This window comes from Protomyctophum bolini, assembly GCF_963924005.1.
Source record: "Protomyctophum bolini genome assembly, chromosome: 2".
In the NCBI taxonomy this organism is placed as follows: Eukaryota; Metazoa; Chordata; class Actinopteri; order Myctophiformes; family Myctophidae; genus Protomyctophum; species Protomyctophum bolini.
In genome coordinates this window covers 998,623-1,020,944 of record NC_137863.1, presented here as the reverse complement: position 1 = coordinate 1,020,944, position 22,322 = coordinate 998,623, and the positions used below count along the sequence as shown (strand labels likewise).

At 41.0% G+C, this 22,322-nt stretch overlaps 1 protein-coding gene across 1 annotated transcript in view; it reads left to right on the top strand.

Moving 5' to 3' along the window:
• Positions 1-22,322, top strand: part of gtf2h1 (general transcription factor IIH, polypeptide 1) — a 58,277-nt gene that overhangs the window by 31,898 nt on the left and 4,057 nt on the right. Inside the window, exons 9-14 of the mRNA XM_080780173.1 lie at positions 6,283-6,370; positions 11,450-11,538; positions 15,953-16,070; positions 16,868-16,958; positions 18,834-18,949; positions 20,710-20,802. Of these exons, the coding sequence (XP_080636299.1) occupies positions 6,283-6,370; positions 11,450-11,538; positions 15,953-16,070; positions 16,868-16,958; positions 18,834-18,949; positions 20,710-20,802 (595 nt within the window). The remainder of the gene's footprint in view (positions 1-6,282; positions 6,371-11,449; positions 11,539-15,952; positions 16,071-16,867; positions 16,959-18,833; positions 18,950-20,709; positions 20,803-22,322) is intronic.

Sequence of the window (22,322 nt, the reverse complement as noted above, 5' to 3'; positions counted from 1 at the left end):
CTCCCAAAATAATTTGCCAAAATAATTTGCCTCCCAAAATAATTTGCCTCACAAAATAATTTGACTCCCAAAATAATTTGACTCCCAAAATAATTTGACTCCCAAAATAATTCGACTCCCAAAATAATTCGCCTCCCAAAATAATTTGCCTCCCAAAATAATTTGCCTCCCAAAATAATTTGCCAAAATAATTTGCCTCCCAAAATAATTTGCCTCCCAAAATAATTTGCCAAAATAATTTGCCTCCCAAAATAATTTGACTCCCAAAATAATTTGACTCCCAAAATAATTTGCCTCCCAAAATAATTTGACTCCCAAAATAATTTGACTCCCAAAATAATTTGACTCCCAAAATAATTTGCCAAAATAATTTGACTCCCAAAATAATTTGACTCCCAAAATAATTTGACTCCCAAAATAATTTGCCAAAATAATTTGCCAAAATAATTTGACTCCCAAAATAATTTGACTCCCAAAATAATTTGCCTCCCAAAATAATTTGACTCCCAAAATAATTTGACTCCCAAAATAATTTGACTCCCAAAATAATTTGACTCCCAAAATAATTTGACTCCCAAAATAATTTGCCTCCCAAAATAATTTGCCAAAATAATTTGCCTCCCAAAATAATTTGCCAAAATAATTTGCCTCCCAAAATAATTTGCCTCCCAAAATAATTTGACTCCCAAAATAATTTGACTCCCAAAATAATTTGCCTCCCAAAATAATTTGCCTCCCAAAATAATTTGACTCCCAAAATAATTTGCCAAAATAATTTGCCAAAATAATTTGCCAAAATAATTTGACTCCCAAAATAATTTGACTCCCAAAATAATTTGACTCCCAAAATAATTTGACTCCCAAAATAATTTGACTCCCAAAATAATTTGCCTCCCAAAATAATTTGCCTCCCAAAATAATTTGCCTCCCAAAATAATTTGACTCCCAAAATAATTTGACTCCCAAAATAATTTGACTCCCAAAATAATTTGCCTCCCAAAATAATTTGACTCCCAAAATAATTTGCCTCCCAAAATAATTTGCCTCCCAAAATATTTTGACTCCCAAAATAATTCGCCTCCCAAAATAATTTGCCTCCCAAAATAATTTGCCAAAATAATTTGCCTCCCAAAATAATTTCACTCCCAAAATAATTTGACTCCCAAAATAATTTTACTCCCAAAATAATTTGCCAAAATAATTTGCCAAAATAATTTGACTCCCAAAATAATTTGACTCCCAAAATAATTCGCCTCCCAAAATAATTTGCCTCCCAAAATAATTTGCCTCCCAAAATAATTTGACTCCCAAAATAATTTGACTCCCAAAATAATTTGCCTCCCAAAATAATTTGACTCCCAAAATAATTTGCCTCCCAAAATAATTTGCCTCCCAAAATAATTTGCCTCCCAAAATAATTTGACTCCCAAAATAATTTGCCTCCCAAAATAATTTGACTCCCAAAATAATTTGCCTCCCAAAATAATTTGACTCCCAAAATAATTTGCCTCCCAAAATAATTTGCCTCCCAAAATAATTTGCCTCCCAAAATATTTTGACTCCCAAAATAATTCGACTCCCAAAATAATTTGACTCCCAAAATAATTTGACTCCCAAAATAATTTGACTCCCAAAATAATTTGCCTCCCAAAATAATTTGCCTCCCAAAATAATTTGCCTCCCAAAATAATTTGACTCCCAAAATAATTTGCCAAAATAATTTGCCAAAATAATTTGACTCCCAAAATAATTTGACTCCCAAAATAATTTGACTCCCAAAATAATTTGCCAAAATAATTTGCCTCCCAAAATAATTTGCCAAAATAATTTGCCTCCCAAAATAATTTGCCTCCCAAAATAATTTGCCTCCCAAAATAATTTGACTCCCAAAATAATTTGACTCCCAAAATAATTTGCCTCCCAAAATAATTTGCCAAAATAATTTGCCTCCCAAAATAATTCGACTCCCAAAATAATTCGCCTCCCAAAATAATTTGCCTCCCAAAATAATTTGCCTCCCAAAATAATTTGGCAAAATAATTTGCCTCCCAAAATAATTTGCCAAAATAATTTGCCTCCCAAAATAATTTGACTCCCAAAATAATTTGACTCCCAAAATAATTTGCCTCCCAAAATAATTTGACTCCTAAAATAATTTGACTCCCAAAATAATTTGACTCCCAAAATAATTTGACTCCCAAAATAATTTGACTCCCAAAATAATTTGCCAAAATACTTTGCCAAAATAATTTGACTCCCAAAATAATTTGCCTCCCAAAATAATTTGCCTCCCAAAATAATTTGCCTCCCAAAATAATTTGACTCCCAAAATAATTTGCCTCCCAAAATAATTTGACTCCCAAAATAATTTGACTCCCAAAATAATTTGCCTCCCAAAATAATTTGCCTCCCAAAATAATTTGCCAAAATAATTTGCCTCCCAAAATAATTTGACTCCCAAAATAATTTGCCTCCCAAAATAATTTGACTCCCAAAATAATTTGCCTCCCAAAATAATTTGCCAAAATAATTTGCCTCCCAAAATAATTTGCCTCCCAAAATAATTTGCCTCCCAAAATAATTTGCCTCCCAAAATAATTTGCTTCCCAAATAATTTGACTCCCAAAATAATTTGCCTCCCAAAATAATTTGCCTCCCAAAATAATTTGACTCCCAAAATAATTTGCCTCCCAAAATAATTTGACTCCCAAAATAATTTGACTCCCAAAATAATTTGACTCCCAAAATAATTTGCCTCCCAAAATAATTTGACTCCCAAAATAATTTGACTCCCAAAATAATTTGCCTCCCAAAATAATTTGACTCCCAAAATAATTTGCCTCCCAAAATAATTTGCCTCCCAAAATAATTTGACTCCCAAAATAATTTGCCAAAATAATTTGACTCCCAAAATAATTTGACTCCCAAAATAATTTGACTCCCAAAATAATTTGCCTCCCAAGATAAAATAATTTGCCTCCCAAAATAATTTGACTCCCAAAATAATTTGCCTCCCAAAATAATTTGACTCCCAAAATAATTTGACTCCCAAAATAATTTGCCTCCCAAAATAATTTGCCTCCCAAAATAATTTGACTCCCAAAATAATTCGCCTCCCAAAATAATTTGCCTCCCAAAATAATTCGCCTCCCAAAATAATTTGCCTCCCAAAATAATTTGCCTCCCAAAATAATTTGCCTCCCAAAATAATTTGCCAAAATAATTTGCCTCCCAAAATAATTTGACTCCCAAAATAATTTGCCTCCCAAAATAATTTGACTCCCAAAATAATTTGACTCCCAAAATAATTTGCCTCCCAAAATAATTTGCCTCCCAAAATAATTTGCCAAAATAATTTGCCTCCCAAAATAATTTGACTCCCAAAATAATTTGACTCCCAAAATAATTTGCCTCCCAAAATAATTTGCCTCCCAAAATAATTTGCTTCCCAAATAATTTGACTCCCAAAATAATTTGACTCCCAAAATAATTTGACTCCCAAAATAATTTGACTCCCAAAATAATTTGACTCCCAAAATAATTTGCCTCCCAAAATAATTTGCCTCCCAAAATAATTTGACTCCCAAAATAATTTGCCTCCCAAAATAATTTGCCTCCCAAAATAATTTGACTCCCAAAATAATTTGACTCCCAAAATAATTTGACTCCCAAAATAATTTGACTCCCAAAATAATTTGCCCAAAATAATTTGCCTCCCAAAATAATTTGCCAAAATAATTTGCCTCCCAAAATAATTTGCCAAAATAATTTGCCTCCCAAAATATTTGACTCCCAAAATAATTTGCCTCCCAAAATAATTTGCCTCCCAAAATAATTTGACTCCCAAAATAATTCGCCTCCCAAAATAATTTGCCTCCCAAAATAATTTGCCAAAATAATTTGCCTCCCAAAATAATTTGCCTCCCAAAATAATTTGCCTCCCAAAATAATTTGCCAAAATAATTTGCCTCCCAAAATAATTTGACTCCCAAAATAATTTGCCTCCCAAAATAATTTGCCTCCCAAAATAATTTGACTCCCAAAATAATTTGCCTCCCAAAATAATTTGCCAAAATAATTTGCCTCCCAAAATAATTTGCCTCCCAAAATAATTTGCCTCCCAAAATAATTTGCCTCCCAAAATAATTTGCCTCCCAAAATAATTTGCCTCCCAAAATAATTTGACTCCCAAAATAATTTGACTCCCAAAATAATTTGACTCCCAAAATAATTTGCCAAAATAATTTGACTCCCAAAATAATTTGCCTCCCAAAATAATTTGACTCCCAAAATAATTTGCCTCCCAAAATAATTTGACTCCCAAAATAATTTGCCTCCCAAAATAATTTGACTCCCAAAATAATTTGACTCCCAAAATAATTTGACTCCCAAAATAATTTGACTCCCAAAATAATTTGCCAAAATAATTTGCCAAAATAATTTGACTCCCAAAATAATTTGCCTCCCAAAATAATTTGCCTCCCAAAATAATTTGACTCCCAAAATAATTTGACTCCCAAAATAATTTGCCAAAATAATTTGCCTCCCAAAATAATTTGCCTCCCAAAATAATTTGCCTCCCAAAATAATTTGCCTCCCAAAATAATTTGCCAAAATAATTTGACTCCCAAAATAATTTGCCTCCCAAAATAATTTGCCTCCCAAAATAATTTGCCTCCCAAAATAATTTGCCAAAATAATTTGCCTCCCAAAATAATTTGCCTCCCAAAATAATTTGCCAAAATAATTTGCCTCCCAAAATAATTTGCCTCCCAAAATAATTTGACTCCCAAAATAATTTGACTCCCAAAATAATTTGCCTCCCAAAATAATTTGCCAAAATAATTTGCCTCCCAAAATAATTTGACTCCCAAAATAATTCGCCTCCCAAAATAATTTGCCTCCCAAAATAATTTGCCTCCCAAAATAATTTGACTCCCAAAATAATTTGACTCCCAAAATAATTTGACTCCCAAAATAATTTGACTCCCAAAATAATTTGCCTCCCAAAATAATTTGCCTCCCAAAATAATTTGCCTCCCAAAATAATTTGCCTCCCAAAATAATTTGCCAAAATAATTTGCCTCCCAAAATAATTTGACTCCCAAAATAATTTGCCTCCCAAAATAATTTGACTCCCAAAATAATTTGCCTCCCAAAATAATTTGACTCCCAAAATAATTTGACTCCCAAAATAATTTGCCAAAATAATTTGCCAAAATAATTTGCCTCCCAAAATAATTTGCCTCCCAAAATAATTTGACTCCCAAAATAATTTGACTCCCAAAATAATTTGACTCCCAAAATAATTTGACTCCCAAAATAATTTGCCTCCCAAAATAATTTGACTCCCAAAATAATTTGACTCCCAAAATAATTTGACTCCCAAAATAATTTGCCAAAATAATTTGCCTCCCAAAATAATTTGCCTCCCAAAATAATTTGCCTCCCAAAATAATTTGCCTCCCAAAATAATTTGACTCCCAAAATAATTTGACTCCCAAAATAATTTGCCTCCCAAAATAATTTGCCTCCCAAAATAATTTGCCTCCCAAAATAATTTGACTCCCAAAATAATTTGACTCCCAAAATAATTTGCCTCCCAAAATAATTTGCCAAAATAATTTGCCTCCCAAAATAATTTGCCAAAATAATTTGCCTCCCAAAATAATTTGACTCCCAAAATAATTTGACTCCCAAAATAATTTGCCTCCCAAAATAATTTGCCTCCCAAAATAATTTGCCGGGTTTCCAGTAGACCTGTAGACCACAGACTGTAGGTTCCAGTAGACCTACAGAAAGCGTTCTTTCTGGTCTAGAGGGGCGGGCAGCCTGGCCCAGCCAGCGTGCTTTCTGGTCTAGAGGGGCGGGTAGCCTGGCCCAGACAGCGTGCTTTCTGGTCTAGAGGGGCGGGTAGCCTGGCCCAGCCAGCGTGCTTTCTGGTCTAGAGGGGCGGGTAGCCTGGCCCAGACAGCGTGCTTTCTGGTCTAGAGGGGCGGGTAGCCTGGCCCAGCCAGCGTGCTTTCTGGTCTAGAGGGGCGGGTAGGGTAGCCTGGCCCAGCCAGCGTGCTTTCTGGTCTAGAGGGGCGGGTGGTAGCCTGGCCCAGCCAGCGTGCTTTCTGGTCTAGAGGGGCGGGTAGGGTAGCCTGGCCCAGCCAGCGTGCTTTCTGGTCTAGAGGGGCGGGTAGCCTGGCCCAGCCAGCGTGCTTTCTGGTCACGGCCGAATCGTTTATAACCACCAGCACCTCTCACTCTCTCTCTCTCTCTCTCTCTCTCTTAAAGGGACGCTGCCGGCTGCCCGGCCAATGAGAGCAGCAGTGTAGACGGAAACTCCAGAGATTCAGACGTGTTCCAACCGCCACTCAAGAAGGTCAGTTATAGAACCCTGCAGGGGTCCATTTGGTTACAGACCCGTAAGGGTCCATGTGGTTAGAGCATAGACTGTAAAAAATATGGACAAAGCGTTCCGCGGGTCAAACATGAACATAAAATGAAGCCTGTCAGTCCTTGCAATGGACGTCGCCATCTTTCTCGATCCGTTTGGGCCCAGCTGGCCCATTGGCTGGCCCAGACAACGAGGCGGGACTTCCCTCCTTCTTCTTCGTTGGTTTTTATTTTGACTCGAGTGGGTGGGGGATCCCGTTCATAGACTGTAACGGTAGCCACGCCCCTCAGAACATGTGCGACTTTATGGTCATTTCTTTTATAAATGGGACCATAATTTTCCAAAAAGAATATTATGACATTAGAAATTAGACTTTAAACTAGTGACTGGAAGCAAAAAGTATTCATGACCATGTTTATTAAGGTAATACAGTCTAGGTGAAGTTGGGCCCAAATACATGGACTTCTATGGGGCTATGGGTTTTTTTGAGCCCAATGACAGCGCCACAACAGGCCATTATATGAACTTTCATTTCCTTAGTGGCTTCACAAAATATCTGCCCCCCTGGGTTAGAGTTACAGACCCATAAGGGTCCAATTGGTGCCAAACTATCATCTAGCTGGGGACCCCCTGGAACTCCCTCAAGGGCCCCTGGGGGTCACTCTGGGATCCACTGATCTAGGCGTTTGAAAGGAACATTCAAGAGGACCCCCATCTCAATATGTTGTTCCAGAAGCAAGGCTTTGAGTTAAAATAAAGGCATAATTGTGACAGGTGCCAGCAAAAAGTGCCTCAACTCGATTTTTACAGATTATATATTATTACAGATTATTAAAGTACAGAATGTAAGCTTTCATATGATGTATCATTCAATGAAATTGGACAATAATTGGAGGAGATATAACCATTTAAAAATGATTGGGGCCTTTCACCCAAAGCTGAGAAAAGTCCCTTTCAATATTCACAACATTTTTAACACCTTAGAGCTGGATAGAAGTGGGTGTGACAATGGGAGGGACAATAGGTACTTAACTCCACCCACAATGACCACCTTAGAACGTTTTAGCTGTCAACAGTGCAATATAGAAACACTGTTTAAACAAACAATGCAATTTGTAAGGTGCCCCAATAAACCCTTTTGAAAGTACTAAGTATTAAATACTAAGTATAAGTATTCAAGTATTAAATACTAATTTAAGTGTTCGATTTCACTTATACACTACCTGGTTGTAAATAGCTGCAGTAGGCTACACCATTTTATGCAGGTCTAGCTATTTCTATTTAGTGTACATTTAGTGGATGTGGCTTACATCCGGTCTAAAGCCCACCCACTGTATGCACTGATTTCCATACACAATCCGTATCCTCCCCTCACCGGATGTTGAATTAACAGTACTAACGGCCATATATTTGACGATCTTTTACACAAAACGACATTTTCTTTTCACTTGATACCGTTTCGTAGAGACGGCCTACACAAACGATCTATATACAAAATGAAAGCCCGAATTTCGTAGTTTATATAGTATTTTGAATGTTTTTAAATGAGCAAAAAATGAGCGAGTTATGATTTAAAGAAAAGACGAGTTATTTTGGCTCTTTGCGGCTGGAGGAAAATAAGAATAAGCAGCAACACTCTTCCATGGATGAAGCAATATAGCACTAACGGGCAACGTTTCACATGTATTATTAGTTTTATACATTTTAGGAGTGAAAACATGTGTTTAGATGCTTATGACAACATCTCAGCAGTTAAGACAATGTCCCTCTGTTAACACACGACACACAGACAGCTAGCTAACTAGGCTAGCTAGCTTTTAGCCTGTTGTTGTGTGATGGTGGAAGTCTATTCTCCAGGCTGGGAAGCGTATTTGAGCGTGTAGCTACGTGGTTTTGTTTATTTTCCTGTAAAGTATAACCCAAAAGCTCCTCCATACTATAGCCATGTAGAATAATTCTGTGTTTATAAACACACAAGCACGCTAATGGGCGGTGACCAGAGCGTGAAACCTCAGAACAAAGAGATCTCAGGACCAATCGAAAACAACATGCAAATCTCAGAACTGCGCTTCTCCTGGCCCCAAAACATTGTTAAAAAACAAGCCTACTTTGACATATAAATGTATACGTTTAATTTGCCCAAATGAACAATCTGTTGGAATAAAAACCTTCTTCAACATTCAAACTGTCTTAATATGAAAAAAAAAGAAAATCACATAAAAAAAAAAACAGTTTTATTTTGACCATTTAGACCATTTCATTCTGGCGAGTTGAGGCACTTTCAGCTGGCACCTGTCACATAGGGTTAAGGTTTTTATTTTTTAAATATATTATTTTTATCCCACGATTTTGTAACCCATTTCTCACCCCTGTGTCAATCATATAATGTGATCCTGGGCTCTACACACCCTCCACCAACCTAGTCCCCATATATGGGGGACAAGGGGAGACCAACCTAGTCCCCATATATGGGGGACAAGGGGAGACCAACCTAGTCCCCATATATGGGGGACAAGGGCAGAGCAACGGACTTGAACTCATGCTTCCTTCATGCCTGAGTGTCCAAGTTGCTCCTTTACACCTGACAGGGGGGAGTTTCCCTGGTTGGACGTAGCGCGTCGAAGGAACACGTTATTCCAACCAGTTCCTTTCCCCTCCATCAGGCGCCCCGGCTGGCCAGGGGGAGGCAGTTTAGTCTCTCTCTAGGTCGTCCTCAGACGAGCCCTCCATCGTCGTTTCCAGTCATCTCGGTTCTCCATACATCCGGCCAGTTCGTTGGTACATTGCACTCCTGCATCGCTCTTGAGTACATCCACGTATGTTAGCGCGGGGCGTCCTCGTGATCGATGCCCGTGTGTTGGTTCCCAGAGCACCAGTTTGCTGGCTGGCAGTTCTTGATGCCTTTGGCAGTGTCCTGCTAGTCTCATTCTCCTGGCTGCTATTTTCTGGCTCACCCTCGGTAGTCCCTCATACAGAGTCATGTTAGTGACATGTACAGTCTTGCTGATGTTAAGTACTGCACGCAGCATTCTGGTGTAGCACCCGTCAAGGGACTTCTCCAGGGTTGGCTTCAGGGTCCAGCATTCACTGCCGTATAGGAGAACAGACTCCACTGTTGCGTAGAAGAAGCTGAGTTTGATTTGTCGGGGGTAGTGACCTGGATTTGGGTTAAGGTTTTTAGGGCTATTATAAAAAAGCAGATCCACTATAAGCTTGCATATCTGCTATTTTTTTTTATACAATGACACAGATTGTTAGAGCCATTTTCTATTTATGATGATTTGCATTTAATCTCCTATCTATTGCCTGCTATATGTATTGTTTTATGTTGTGGTCATTTAAATCAGTGGTTCCCAAAGTGGGGTCCGGGGACCCCCAGGGGTACCTGAGGGAGTTCCAGGGGGGACCCATCTATTTTGTTCGTGTTCATAAAGTGCTAAAGTGTTTAAAGCAGTGGTTCCCAAACTTTTTCATGTCAAGGACCCCCAAATTGACACTACTTAGCCCGTGGACCCCCATTTGAAAAGATATGCCAGGGACCCCCATAAGAGAAGACGTACACATTTAGACGTCTACATTTAGACGTCTACATTTAGACGTCTGTATACATTTAGACGTCTGTATACATTTAGACGTCTACATTTAGCCGTCTACATTTAAACGTCTACATTTAGACGTACACATTTAGCGTCTACATTTAGACGTCTGTATACATTTAGACGTCTACATTTAGACGTCTACATTTAGACGTACACATTTAAACGTCTACATTTAGACGTACACATTTAGCGTCTACATTTAGACGTACACATTTAGACCTCTACATTTAGACGTCTGTATACATTTAGACGTCTACATTTAAACGTCTACATTTAGACGTATACATTTATTTGTTATCCGTGTTGCGAGGATGAGGGGGTACCTGGAAAAATATCTACCCCAAAAGGGGTACCTGGTCCAAAAAAGTTTGGGAACCCCTGATTTAAATTATTATAATTACGCTATGAATTTGATGATGGACTGAATGGAGGTTTCCCCTCCCCTTTTGTGAAATGATTTGTAGGTGCTATAGGCACCCAATGACAGACAGGTGACTCCCTGCTGGGAGAGAATGTGACAGACAGGTGACTCCCTGCTGGGAGAGAATGTGACAGACGGGTGACTCCCTGCTGGGAGAGAATGTGACAGACAGGTGACTCCCTGCTGGGAGAGAATGTGACAGACAGGTGACTCCCTGCTGGGGGAGAATGTGACAGACAGGTGACTCCCTGCTGGGAGAGAATGTGACAGACAGGTGACTCCCTGCTGGGGGAGAATGTGACAGACAGGTGACTCCCTGCTGGGAGAGAATGTGACAGACAGGTGACTCCCTGCTGGGAGAGAATGTGACAGACAGGTGACTCCCTGCTGGGAGAGAATGTGACAGACAGGTGACTCCCTGCTGGGAGAGAATGTGACAGACAGGTGACTCCCTGCTGGGAGAGAATGTGACAGACAGGTGACTCCCTGCTGGGGGAGAATGTGACAGACAGGTGACTCCCTGCTGGGAGAGAATGTGACAGACAGGTGACTCCCTGCTGGGAGAGAATGTGACAGACAGGTGACTCCCTGCTGGGGGAGAATGTGACAGACAGGTGACTCCCTGCTGGGAGAGAATGTGACAGACAGGTGACTCCCTGCTGGGAGAGAATGTGACAGACGGGTGACTCCCTGCTGGGGGAGAATGTGACACAGACGGGGAAGCTCACAGTTTGTTGACCGCGCGCATAGACTCTTCATTGTTTTATTAGATATGCCCAAAGTATAACTTTATTTGTGACGGAGAAATAAATAAGTTTGTGATGAACTACAACTTTCGGATCTCCGTGAGTGATTGAGTATATATACAAGAAGAGACGCGAGTGTTATCAAACAATAGACTGCAACACCACCCCCGACAAAACAGTGGCCTTATTTGTTTAGTATAAGAAAGGCCACGATATACAGATGATTTCCCGGTCTTAATGGGTTTAGAGTAATGTCTGTTTGTGGTCATTTAATGTTTACATTGTGACCATTTCTCAGGTGAAACTACAGGAAGCCATAGAGTACGAGGATCTGCAGAAAGAGAACGCGCCCAAAACCCTGGCTCTGAACCTGAAGAAATCTGACAGGTAACCTTTAACCTTTAGCCTTTAAACCCTAACCCAAAACCCTGGCTCTGAACCTGAAGAAATCTGACAGGTAAAGTGTCAAATAATGTTTTAGGAGCTGTCTCTCAACAACCAAAAGTGTCAAATAATGGTTAGAAGCTGTTTCTCACCAGCCAAAAGTGTCAAATAATGTTTTAGGAGCTGTTTCTCAACAACCAAAAGTGTCAAATAATGGTTAGAAGCTGTTGTTCAACAGCCAAAAGTGTCAAATGTTTTAGGAGCTGTTTCTCAACAACCAAAAGTGTCAAATAATGTTTTAGGAGCTGTTTCTCAACAACCAAAAGTGTCAAATAATGTTTTAGGAGCTGTTTCTCAACAACCAAAAGTGTCAAATAATGTTTTAGGAACTGTTTCTCAACAACCAAAAGTGTCAAATAATGTTTTAGGAGCTGTTTCTCAACAACCAAAAGTGTCAAATAATGTTTTAGGAGCTGTTTCTCAACAACCAAAAGTGTCAAATAATGTTTTAGGAACTGTTTCTCAACAACCAAAAGTGTCAAATAATGTTTTAGGAACTGTTTCTCAACAACCAAAAGTGTCAAATAATGTTTTAGGAGCTGTTTCTCAACAACCAAAAGTGTCAAATAATGTTTTAGGTATATGATCTTATCATGCCCCCTCATCGGGCGCCATTTATTTTTGTAGTGATTTCCACCATTAAAGGTTTGAATCATAAAACCCCCTACAAAGGTCACTGTGTAAAAAAACAGCAACCTACCTGGTTATACTTCAGAACACTGTAGATGGTTTGAACCCAACACAAAGTCACTCAGTCAATAAAGGCAATATTTATATTCCACACACAGAAAGTCAGTTTAAGGTTTTGTGTTGAAAATGAAATGCAGTCCAAACCTTTGGGATTAATAAAGTGACAATTTGTACAATATCCCATTACCATTATCCACATTAATTCCTTATTATAATATTTTTACATTTTGGAAAAAAATCTTTTTCAATGTGAAATGCCACCGAATTCTTGATCCTTTTCCTTGTCTTCATGGGCCAAGTTGGCCAACTTGTGAAAGCTGCATACTTTTATTGTGAAGGCAAAAGTTCCTGAATGCTCTCAGAGCCTGCATATCTCCGTGTGCTGAAAATAGCTGATCTACAAGCTCACGACGCGACGCGTTGTGAGCTTGTAGATCAGCCATTTTCAGCACACACTTTGTACGACGAAGAATGAATCAGGCATCAATTCAATTCAATTTTATTATAGTGTCAAATCACAACAAGTTGTCTCAAGACACTTTACAACCAACAAAGATCCACCCAGAGCATTAAGCAATATTGCGACAATGGTAACGAAAAACTCCCCTTTAGGAAAAGAAACGTCAGGCAGAACCCGACTCTAGGGCATCAGTGCTCTTCACTCACTGGGAGGGAGATTAATGTCTTTTGTTGGCCGATCATCATGTATGGACACATAGGCTACCTCCTCGATGCAAACATAACAAGCTTTGGAAGCTATTTTTCGTGGCACATTATAATGTTTAATCAAACAACAAGTTTACCTCCTCACTCAGTGTTTGGGTCGGGAGCTTACAGTCTATGGTCGGTAGGGAGTCGGCTGTCGGTGTAGATCAGGGCTAGGCAACCTTTGGCACTGGTGCCAACCTTGGCACAAAGCAGGGTGATCACTGGCACATTGGCATAAAAAGAAAAACAATTACCGGTAAATAAACAATTAAAAAAATGTAGTCAAATAAATGAATTCACTCATATTTGTATGTAAATTACATTCTGCACATCATTCTACATTCATTAATACTCTGAACTCTGACTGGGGGAGGCCTATGCTCTGAGTCTGATGATCATTATAACAATGTGAAAGAAGAATATTTAACAAGGGAAAAGGTTATATTCGTGCACAATCAAAACATGTTGGAATTGTGGTGTCATTAAAGTGACACACTGACTTTCCAGAAACTTAAAAACATGGCACTTTGTTTCAAAAAGGTTGCACACCCCTGGTGTAGATCATGACTGATCATCATGCAGTTAGATATGCGCGCTGAGCGCTCCAGTGAAATTGTACAGCTGAGAAAGATTAGTTAATTTGTGTCGGATAAGCTGCGTTCAGACCTGAATATATATATATTCGCCTCGGTTCGTCCAGTTTGTACCGCGGCAGATCGCACCGCGCCCGTTTGCGCAATTCTCGTCTTTGCGTTGACTTTGTATGTAATCGCGCCGCTCTGACCATCCAAGTCTGAAGGGCTTATTGGTGGGTTTTGGTGAACGATCGTTCTCTGAACACTGGGCGTCAGGCCAACGTCCAATGTTTTTACAATGGAACGGGCAAAGCACTGTGGGATGTTTTTTTCCCCTCCACTCATCCTTCCAGCATGTCGCACCTGTGCGACCTCGACCTTACATTTTAACTCGCACGTTAAGAAATTAAGTATCATAAATTATGCAACCTATTAAGTCGCACGCTGGAGCCCTGGGGGGTCTCGGACCCAGACGTTTTTTTCTCTCCCTGGAAATACAAAAGGTCTGGGTTTCCGAGGCTATACCGGTACATTCCATGTGGTCTACTATACGTACTTGTCATACTTGACAACGACCGTGAGGTCAAAACGTGGTATTTCTTTGCCTGCCTGTCCCTAAATAAAGTCCGGAGCATCATAAAGTGAGTTGCGAGGCCCTGGTTTTCTTTCCATTGTTCAGTTTCTACATTTTGGGCTCCATTTTAAAATCCCTTCACTGGTTGCCTGTTTTATCTAGAATTGATTTAAGGCTCCTTCTGCTGGTTTTTGAGTGGTGCAACCACTCCTACAATCAGCAATGTCCATGTACCTACCTGTGTGTGTGTGTGTGTGTACCTGTGCACATGAGCCTGAGTATGTTACTGATTTATACCAGTAGGGGGCGGCAGAAACAGAGGGAGGGGTAGTGCTGTGTAATGAGAGAGAGAGAGAGAGAGAGAGAGGGGGGGGGGGGGGAATTGCACCACTCAGTTCACACGTGTGTGATTTTAAATCTATCCATGGTAATGCACCTACATATCTGTCCTGAAATGCTCCCTGGGTACGTGCCTGGAAGAGCTCTTAGATCCTCGGGAACTTCTCTCTTAGAGGTTCCTATAAGACTAGACCTAAGACTAAAAGGCATGGAGAAGCAGCCTTTAGCCTTTTACATGGTCCTGTAATGTGGAACAGCCTGCCAGTTGACCTGCGGCTCGCTGAATCCACAGACATTTTAAAAAGAAACCTTAAGACATATACCTTTTTAACATTGCGTTTAATTTATAGCTCATATCATTATCCTTGTTTATGTTTATCTATAATGTTTTTCTTAAATGTTTTCTTTATTTTTCTTCTTTGTTTTTCCATCTCCTTTAATGTTTTTATATTTGTAAACTGTGAAGCACATTGAGTTGCACTTGCTGTATGAAATATGCTAAAAGAGAGTCTGCGCAAGCTAAAGGTGGCTTATAATGATGCTCTCAGGGTTCTCCTGAAGAAGCCTAGGGGTTAGGGGTTAGGGGTTAGTTTAGGGGTTAGGGGTGGCAGTGCTAGTCAGCTCTTCTGCGACTCTGGTCGAACCACCTTCCAGGCTCTCTTGAGAAACCTCATGTTCAGCTTTAAAAGCAGACTTGATGGGTCACTTAAAGGAGAATTCCATGCTAGAATGCTTTCTTATCGTTCTTTGTAGTTGTTACGTACCCACCAAAGAGGTCCAGGTGTTATTTCTGTGCAAAAGCTCCTTATTGGCTATTTCCCCTACCATAAGCCCTCAATGAATTGCATTGCATTGAATGGGAATTGAATGAGGCTATGGGGTGTTATTCTAGTTCGCTTATTTCCATCGAAAGAAGTAGTAAAGTGTGCCACTTGGGATATTATTTACATTATGAAGAGAGGATATATACAAAGAAATTATAACTTTGAGCGATGGAAATAAGCGAATTAGCACAACACCCCATAGCCCCATTCAATTCAATGCAATTCATTGAGGGCTTATGGTAGGGAAATAGCCAATAAGGAGCTTTTGCACAAAATAACACCTGGACCTCTTTGGTGGGGACGTAACAACTACAAATAAAGGTAAGAAAGCCTTTTAGTATGGAATTCTCCTTTAATAATGTGATTATGATGTTGACTAATCCCAGGTTTAGCACTCTTAGATACCGCTCCTTGATGTGGAAACATTGGTACGAGTGCCTCTTATAGATTTTTCTTCTTTTTTTTACGAGAGTTTTAGAGTTTTATGAACCTATGTATTTATGTGTAACTGTTTCGTATGTTTTGAATTGTTGTCTGTCATCTACTGGCTACGGCTGTCAATAAAGTTTCATTCATTCATTCATATACAAATAAAGTTTTGATTGATTGATTGATTGATTGATTGTCTTTTCTTCCCCTCGTTGAAGGTATTCCCACGGGCCCGTCCCTCTGCTGTCTCAACACTACCGCAGCAGTCAGGACATCATCAGCTCTGTGAGCTTCATTCACCACGAGATGGACCAGTACACGCCCCACCTGACCCAGGTACTGACCCACTACACACAGTACACCCCCCACCTGACCCAGGTACTGACCCACTACACCCCCCACCTGACCCAGGTACTGACCCACTACACCCCCCACCTGACCCACTACACCCCCCACCTGACCCAGGTACTGACCAGGGGGGCAGTCAGACAGATATTTTGTGAAGCCACTGAGGAAATGAATATATATGGCCTGTTGTGGCGCTGTCATTGGACCCAGAAAACCCATAGCCCCATAGAAGTCCATGTATTTGGGCCCAACTTCACCTAGACTGTATTACCTTAATAAACATGGTCATGAATACTTTCTGCTTCCAGTCACTAGTTTAAAGTCTCATTTCTAATGTCATAATATTCTTTTTGGAAAATTATGGTCCCATTTATAAAAATAATGACCATAAAGTCGCGCATGTTCTGAGGGGCGTGGCTACCGTTACAGTCTATGAACGGGATCCCCCACCCACTCGAGTCAAAATAACAACCAACGAAGAAGAAGGGGGGAAGTCCCGTCTCGTTGTCTGGGCCAGCCAATGGGCCAGCTGGGCCAAAACGGATCTAGAAAGATGGCGACTTCCATTGCAAGGACTGACAGGCTTCATTTTACGTTCATGTTAGACCCGGGGAACGCTTTGTCCATATTTTTTACAGTCTATGGTACTGACCCACTACACAGAGTTTGGTGTCCTGTATAAATTCCTGCCTGTAGATTAAGGTGTGATGCAGAGTTTGGTGTCCTGTATAAATGCCTGCCTGTAGATTTAAGTTGTGATGCAGAGTTTGGTGTCCTGTGCTCAGGTGTTGACCAGCAGCATAGCCACGTCTGCCATCGTAGCGCTGTCGCCAGGGGGCGCTCTCATGCAGGCGGGAACGCAGCAAGCCATAAACCGTAAGTATTCCAGTTCGACCATTTAGGCATTTAGTGGCTTCAAGCTGTCCTTGTCTCTTTGCACAGATTGACCACTAATGTACTTTAGCTGACGTCGCTACTACTGAATGTGATGAATTATCTGTCTCTAGTGCCTGCTCTTAGGTCTTACTCTTTTATAATAGTCTCAACCAGGCCCAAGGCACGGGGAGAGAGTATGTTTAGTGGTCTCCACCAGGCCGAAGGCATGGGGAGAGAGTATGTTTTATTGTCTCCACCAGGCCGAAGGCATGGGGAGAGAGTATGTTTTGTTGTCTCCACCAGGCCCAAGGCATGGGGAGAGAGTATGTTTTATTGTCTCCACCAGGCCGAAGGCACGGGGAGAGAGTATGTTTTATTGTCTCCACCAGGCCAAAGGCATGGGGAGAGAGTATGTTTTATTGTCTCCACCAGGCCGAAGGCATGGGGAGAGAGTATGTTTTATTGTCTCCACCAGGCCCAAGGCATGGGGAGAGAGTATGTTTTATTGTCTCCACCAGGCCGAAGGCAAGGGGAGAGAGTGTTTTATTGTCTCCACCAGGCCGAAGGCATGGGGAGAGAGTATGTTTTATTGTCTCCACCAGGCCGAAGGCATGGGGAGAGAGTATGTTTTATTGTCTCCACTAGGCCGAAGGCATGGGGAGAGAGTATGTTTTATTGTCTCCACCAGGCCGAAGGCATGGGGAGAGAGCATGTTTTATTGTCTCCACCAGGCCGAAGGCACGGGGAGAGAGTATGTTTTATTGTCTCCACCAGGCCGAAGGCACGGGGAGAGAGTATATTTTATTGTCTCCACCAGGCCGAAGGCATGGGGAGAGAGTATTTTTAGTTGTCTCCACCAGGCCGAAGGCACGGGGAGAGAGTATGTTTAGTTGTCTCCACCAGGCCGAAGGCATGGGGAGAGAGTATGTTTTATTGTCTCCACCAGGCCCAAGGCATGGGGAGAGAGTATGTTTTATTGTCTCCACCAGGCCGAAGGCATGGGGAGAGAGTATTTTTAGTTGTCTGCACCAGGCCGAAGGCACGGGGAGAGAGTGTGTTTAGTTGTCTCCACCAGGCCGAAGGCACGGGGAGAGAGTATGTTTAGTTGTCTCCACCAGGCCGAAGGCATGGGGAGAGAGAGTATGTTTTATTGTCTCCACCAGGCCGAAGGCATGGGGAGAGAGTATGTTTTATTGTCTCCACCAGGCCGAAGGCATGGGGAGAGAGTATGTTTTATTGTCTCCACCAGGCCGAAGGCACGGGGAGAGAGTATTTTTAGTTGTCTGCACCAGGCCGAAGGCACAGGGAGAGAGTGTGTTTAGTTGTCTCCACCAGGCCGAAGGCACGGGGAGAGAGTATGTTTAGTTGTCTCCACCAGGCCGAAGGCATGGGGAGAGAGAGTATGTTTTATTGTCTCCACCAGGCCGAAGGCACGGGGAGAGAGTATGTTTTATTGTCTCCACCGGGCCGAAGGCACGGGGAGAGAGTATGTTTTATTGTCTCCACCAGGCCGAAGGCATGGGGAGAGAGTATGTTTAGTTGTCTCCACCAGGCTGAAGGCATGGGGAGACAGTATGTTTAGTTGTCTCCACCAGGCCGAAGGCATGGGGAGAGAGAGTATGTTTTATTGTCTCCACCAGGCTGAAGGCATGGGGAGAGAGTATGTTTAGTTGTCTCCACCAGGCCGAAGGCATGGGGAGAGAGAGTATGTTTTATTGTCTCCACCAGGCTGAAGGCATGGGGAGAGAGTATGTTTTATTGTCTCCACCAGGCCGAAGGCACGGGGAGAGAGTATGTTTAGTTGTCTCCACCAGGCCGAAGGCATGGGGAGAGAGTATGTTTTATTATTAAACATTAAACATGTTATTTCCGTAGAGATGGTTCCTCAGGAGATCCAGGAGGAACTGAAACATCTCTACACGGCTGTAGGAGAACTGCTGAGACACTTCTGGTCCTGTTTCCCTGTCAACACTCCTTTCCTAGAGGACAAGGTACGTCTCCTTTCCTAGAGGACACGGGGTACGTCTCCTTTCCTAGAGGACACGAGGTATGTCTCCTTTCCTAGAGGATGAGGTACGTCTCCTTTCCTAGAGGACACGAGGTATGTCTCCTTTCCTAGAGGACAGAGCAGGGATATATTGTATCGTTGTATTCATTCATGTCAGCTGGTGAAGATAAGTCTAATGTTTATTATCGTACTAAAAAATATTCTATAATAACAGCGCTATTCTTTTGATTGAAACCTTTATTTCAGGGGAATCCAATTGATTCCCCTTAAACAATTGCCCTGTATACAAACAAGAACATTTACAGCAATGATTTCACATACATGACATGGACACACAGTACAACAAATATAATACACAAGCACATATACACACAGAAACAAAACCTTATAAGCAGAGTTGGGTGTAACGAGTAACGGAAAATCTCGTTACTGTTCTGACACTACTTTGGTCGGTAGCGAGTAATATAACGACACTACTCCTCCAAAATTGATAATCACACTACAGTTACTGGTCGCTTTAGCGCTGCACTTACTCGTTACTTAATTGTGTCATGTGGCTGCTTTCAGCAGTGTTGCTTTGGACTAATGCACACAACGGAGATGAGTTGAACATGAACAGTAATGGTGCGCTGGAGTCGCGGAATAGAACATGTCAAACCGGTGTCACATCAGCAGCAGCACAGCACTTTTCGCTACTGTCGTAGACTCGTAGGGTGGCCAGACGTCCTGTTTTAGACCCACCTGTCCTCCTCCCACCTCAACCTCTGGCCGGACACATAATTGTCCGTTTTTTTTGTGATAGCCTACAGTGCTTGTGTCATAACTGTCATTTACGTCGTCTCGGTATTAAAATCTCCGCAGCAGCACTGCTCACAGCGAGCCAGTCTCCCACTGTCACAGAGACGGAGCAGTTAGGGTGTTGCCATGTCCGCTTATTATAAGCGACTTTGGGCTTGTTTTATAATAGCCTAGTAAAGCTTCTTTTGGGCTTGTTTTCATAGACATGGCTGCTTGTTTCTCTTCCAAAACCTGGCAACACTGCCAGCTGGGAGGGTCTTGTTTGTTGTAGAATGGGTTAGTTAATTGCAGAGATCATGAATAAACCAAATATGCCGACATGAAAAACTACATTTAATGAGAATGGAGCAGGGAACTCCACATCATAAAGAAAGGGATCCTAAAGCACTGTGAACATATAGGCTACTGATTTCTCTCAGTCTCATTATTCTTATTTGAATATATTTGATTTGATTGATTGAAGAATTGATTAGAAGTTTGCATATAAAAAGTTTTACAAGGTCAAGAGAACCACTGCACTAGACCGTTTTTTGTTTTATTCCTCCACAACCTGGTAAAGAGCATAAAGAAAGATCTTGTGTCCTTATTAGGATTATAAAGATTTGTTAAGTGGTAAATTATGTGACAATGCGACAGGCAATTTATGGAGTAACGCAAAAGTAATGTAACGAGTAATGTAACTAGTTACTTTCTCCAGGGAGTAATAAATTAATACTTTTTTCAAAAGTATGTAATATGTAATATGTAGTGCCTTACTTTTATGAGTAACGGACCCCAACTCTGCTTATAACCAAATATTACAAAAAGCAGGTGCATGATGCCTTCCTCTAGTGTGAGGTCAGTTAAGAGTCTTTTTAAAAGTAGTGAATAAAACGAGGACATTCAGCTTCAATTTGCCATATAAATGCACCATTTATTTATTCATGTTTTCTTCCTTGGTGTCAGGTGGTGAAGATGAGGACCAACCTGGAGAGGTTTCAGGCCTCCAAGATGCTTCCGTTCCAGGTCAAAGTTCAACGGCAATATCTGAACACCAACGTAAGTCTGTGTGTAGACCACAATATCTGAACACCAACGTAAGTCTGTGTGTAAACCACGATATCTGAACACTAACGTAAGTCTGTGTGTAGACCACGATATCTGATCACCAACGTAAGTCTGTGTGTAAACCACGATATCTGAACACCAACGTAAGTCTGTGTGTAAACCACGATATCTGAACACCAACGTAAGTCTGTGTGTAGACCACGATATCTGAACACCAACGTAAGTCTGTGTGTAGACCACGATATCTGAACACCAACGTAAGTCTGTGTGTAGACCACGATATCTGAACACCAACGTAAGTCTGTGTGTAGACCACGATATCTGAACACTAACGTAAGTCTGTGTGTAGACCACGATATCTGAACACTAACGTAAGTCTGTGTGTAGACCACGATATCTGAACACTAACGTAAGTCTGTGTGTAAACCACGATATCTGAACACCAACGTAAGTCTGTGTGTAGACCATGATATCTGAACACCAACGTAAGTCTGTGTGTAGACCATGATATCTGAACACTAACGTAAGTCTGTGTGTAGACCACGATATCTGAACACTAACGTAAGTCTGTGTGTAGACCACGATATCTGAACACCAACGTAAGTCTGTGTGTAAACCACGATATCTGAACACCAACGTAAGTCTGTGTGTAGACCACGATATCTGAACACTAACGTAAGTCTGTGTGTAGACCACGATATCTGAACACTAACGTAAGTCTGTGTGTAGACCACGATATCTGAACACTAACGTAAGTCTGTGTGTAGACCACGATATCTGAACACTAACGTAAGTCTGTGTGTAGACCACGATATCTGAACACCAACGTAAGTCTGTGTGTAGACCACGATATCTGAACACCAACGTAAGTCTGTGTGTAGACCACGATATCTGAACACTAACGTAAGTCTGTGTGTAAACCACGATATCTGAACACTAGTGTAAGTCTGTGTGTAGACCACGATATCTGAACACTAGTGTAAGTCTGTGTGTAGACCACGATATCTGAACACTAACGTAAGTCTGTGTGTAGACCACGATATCTGAACACTAACGTAAGTCTGTGTGTAAACCACGATATCTGAACACTAACGTAAGTCTGTGTGTAGACCATGATATCTGAACACCAACGTAAGTCTGTGTGTAGACCATGATATCTGAACACCAACGTAAGTCTGTTTGTAGACCACGATATCTGAACACTAACGTAAGTCTGTGTGTAGACCACGATATCTGAACACTAACGTAAGTCTGTGTGTAGACCACGATATCTGAAAACCAACGTAAGTCTGTGTGTAAACCACGATATCTGAACACTAGTGTAAGTCTGTGTGTAAACCACGATATCTGAACACTAACGTAAGTCTGTGTGTAGACCACGATATCTGAACACTAACGTAAGTCTGTGTGTAAACCACGATATCTGAACACTAACGTAAGTCTGTGTGTAGACCACGATATCTGAACACTAACGTAAGTCTGTGTGTAGACCACGATATCTGAACACCAAC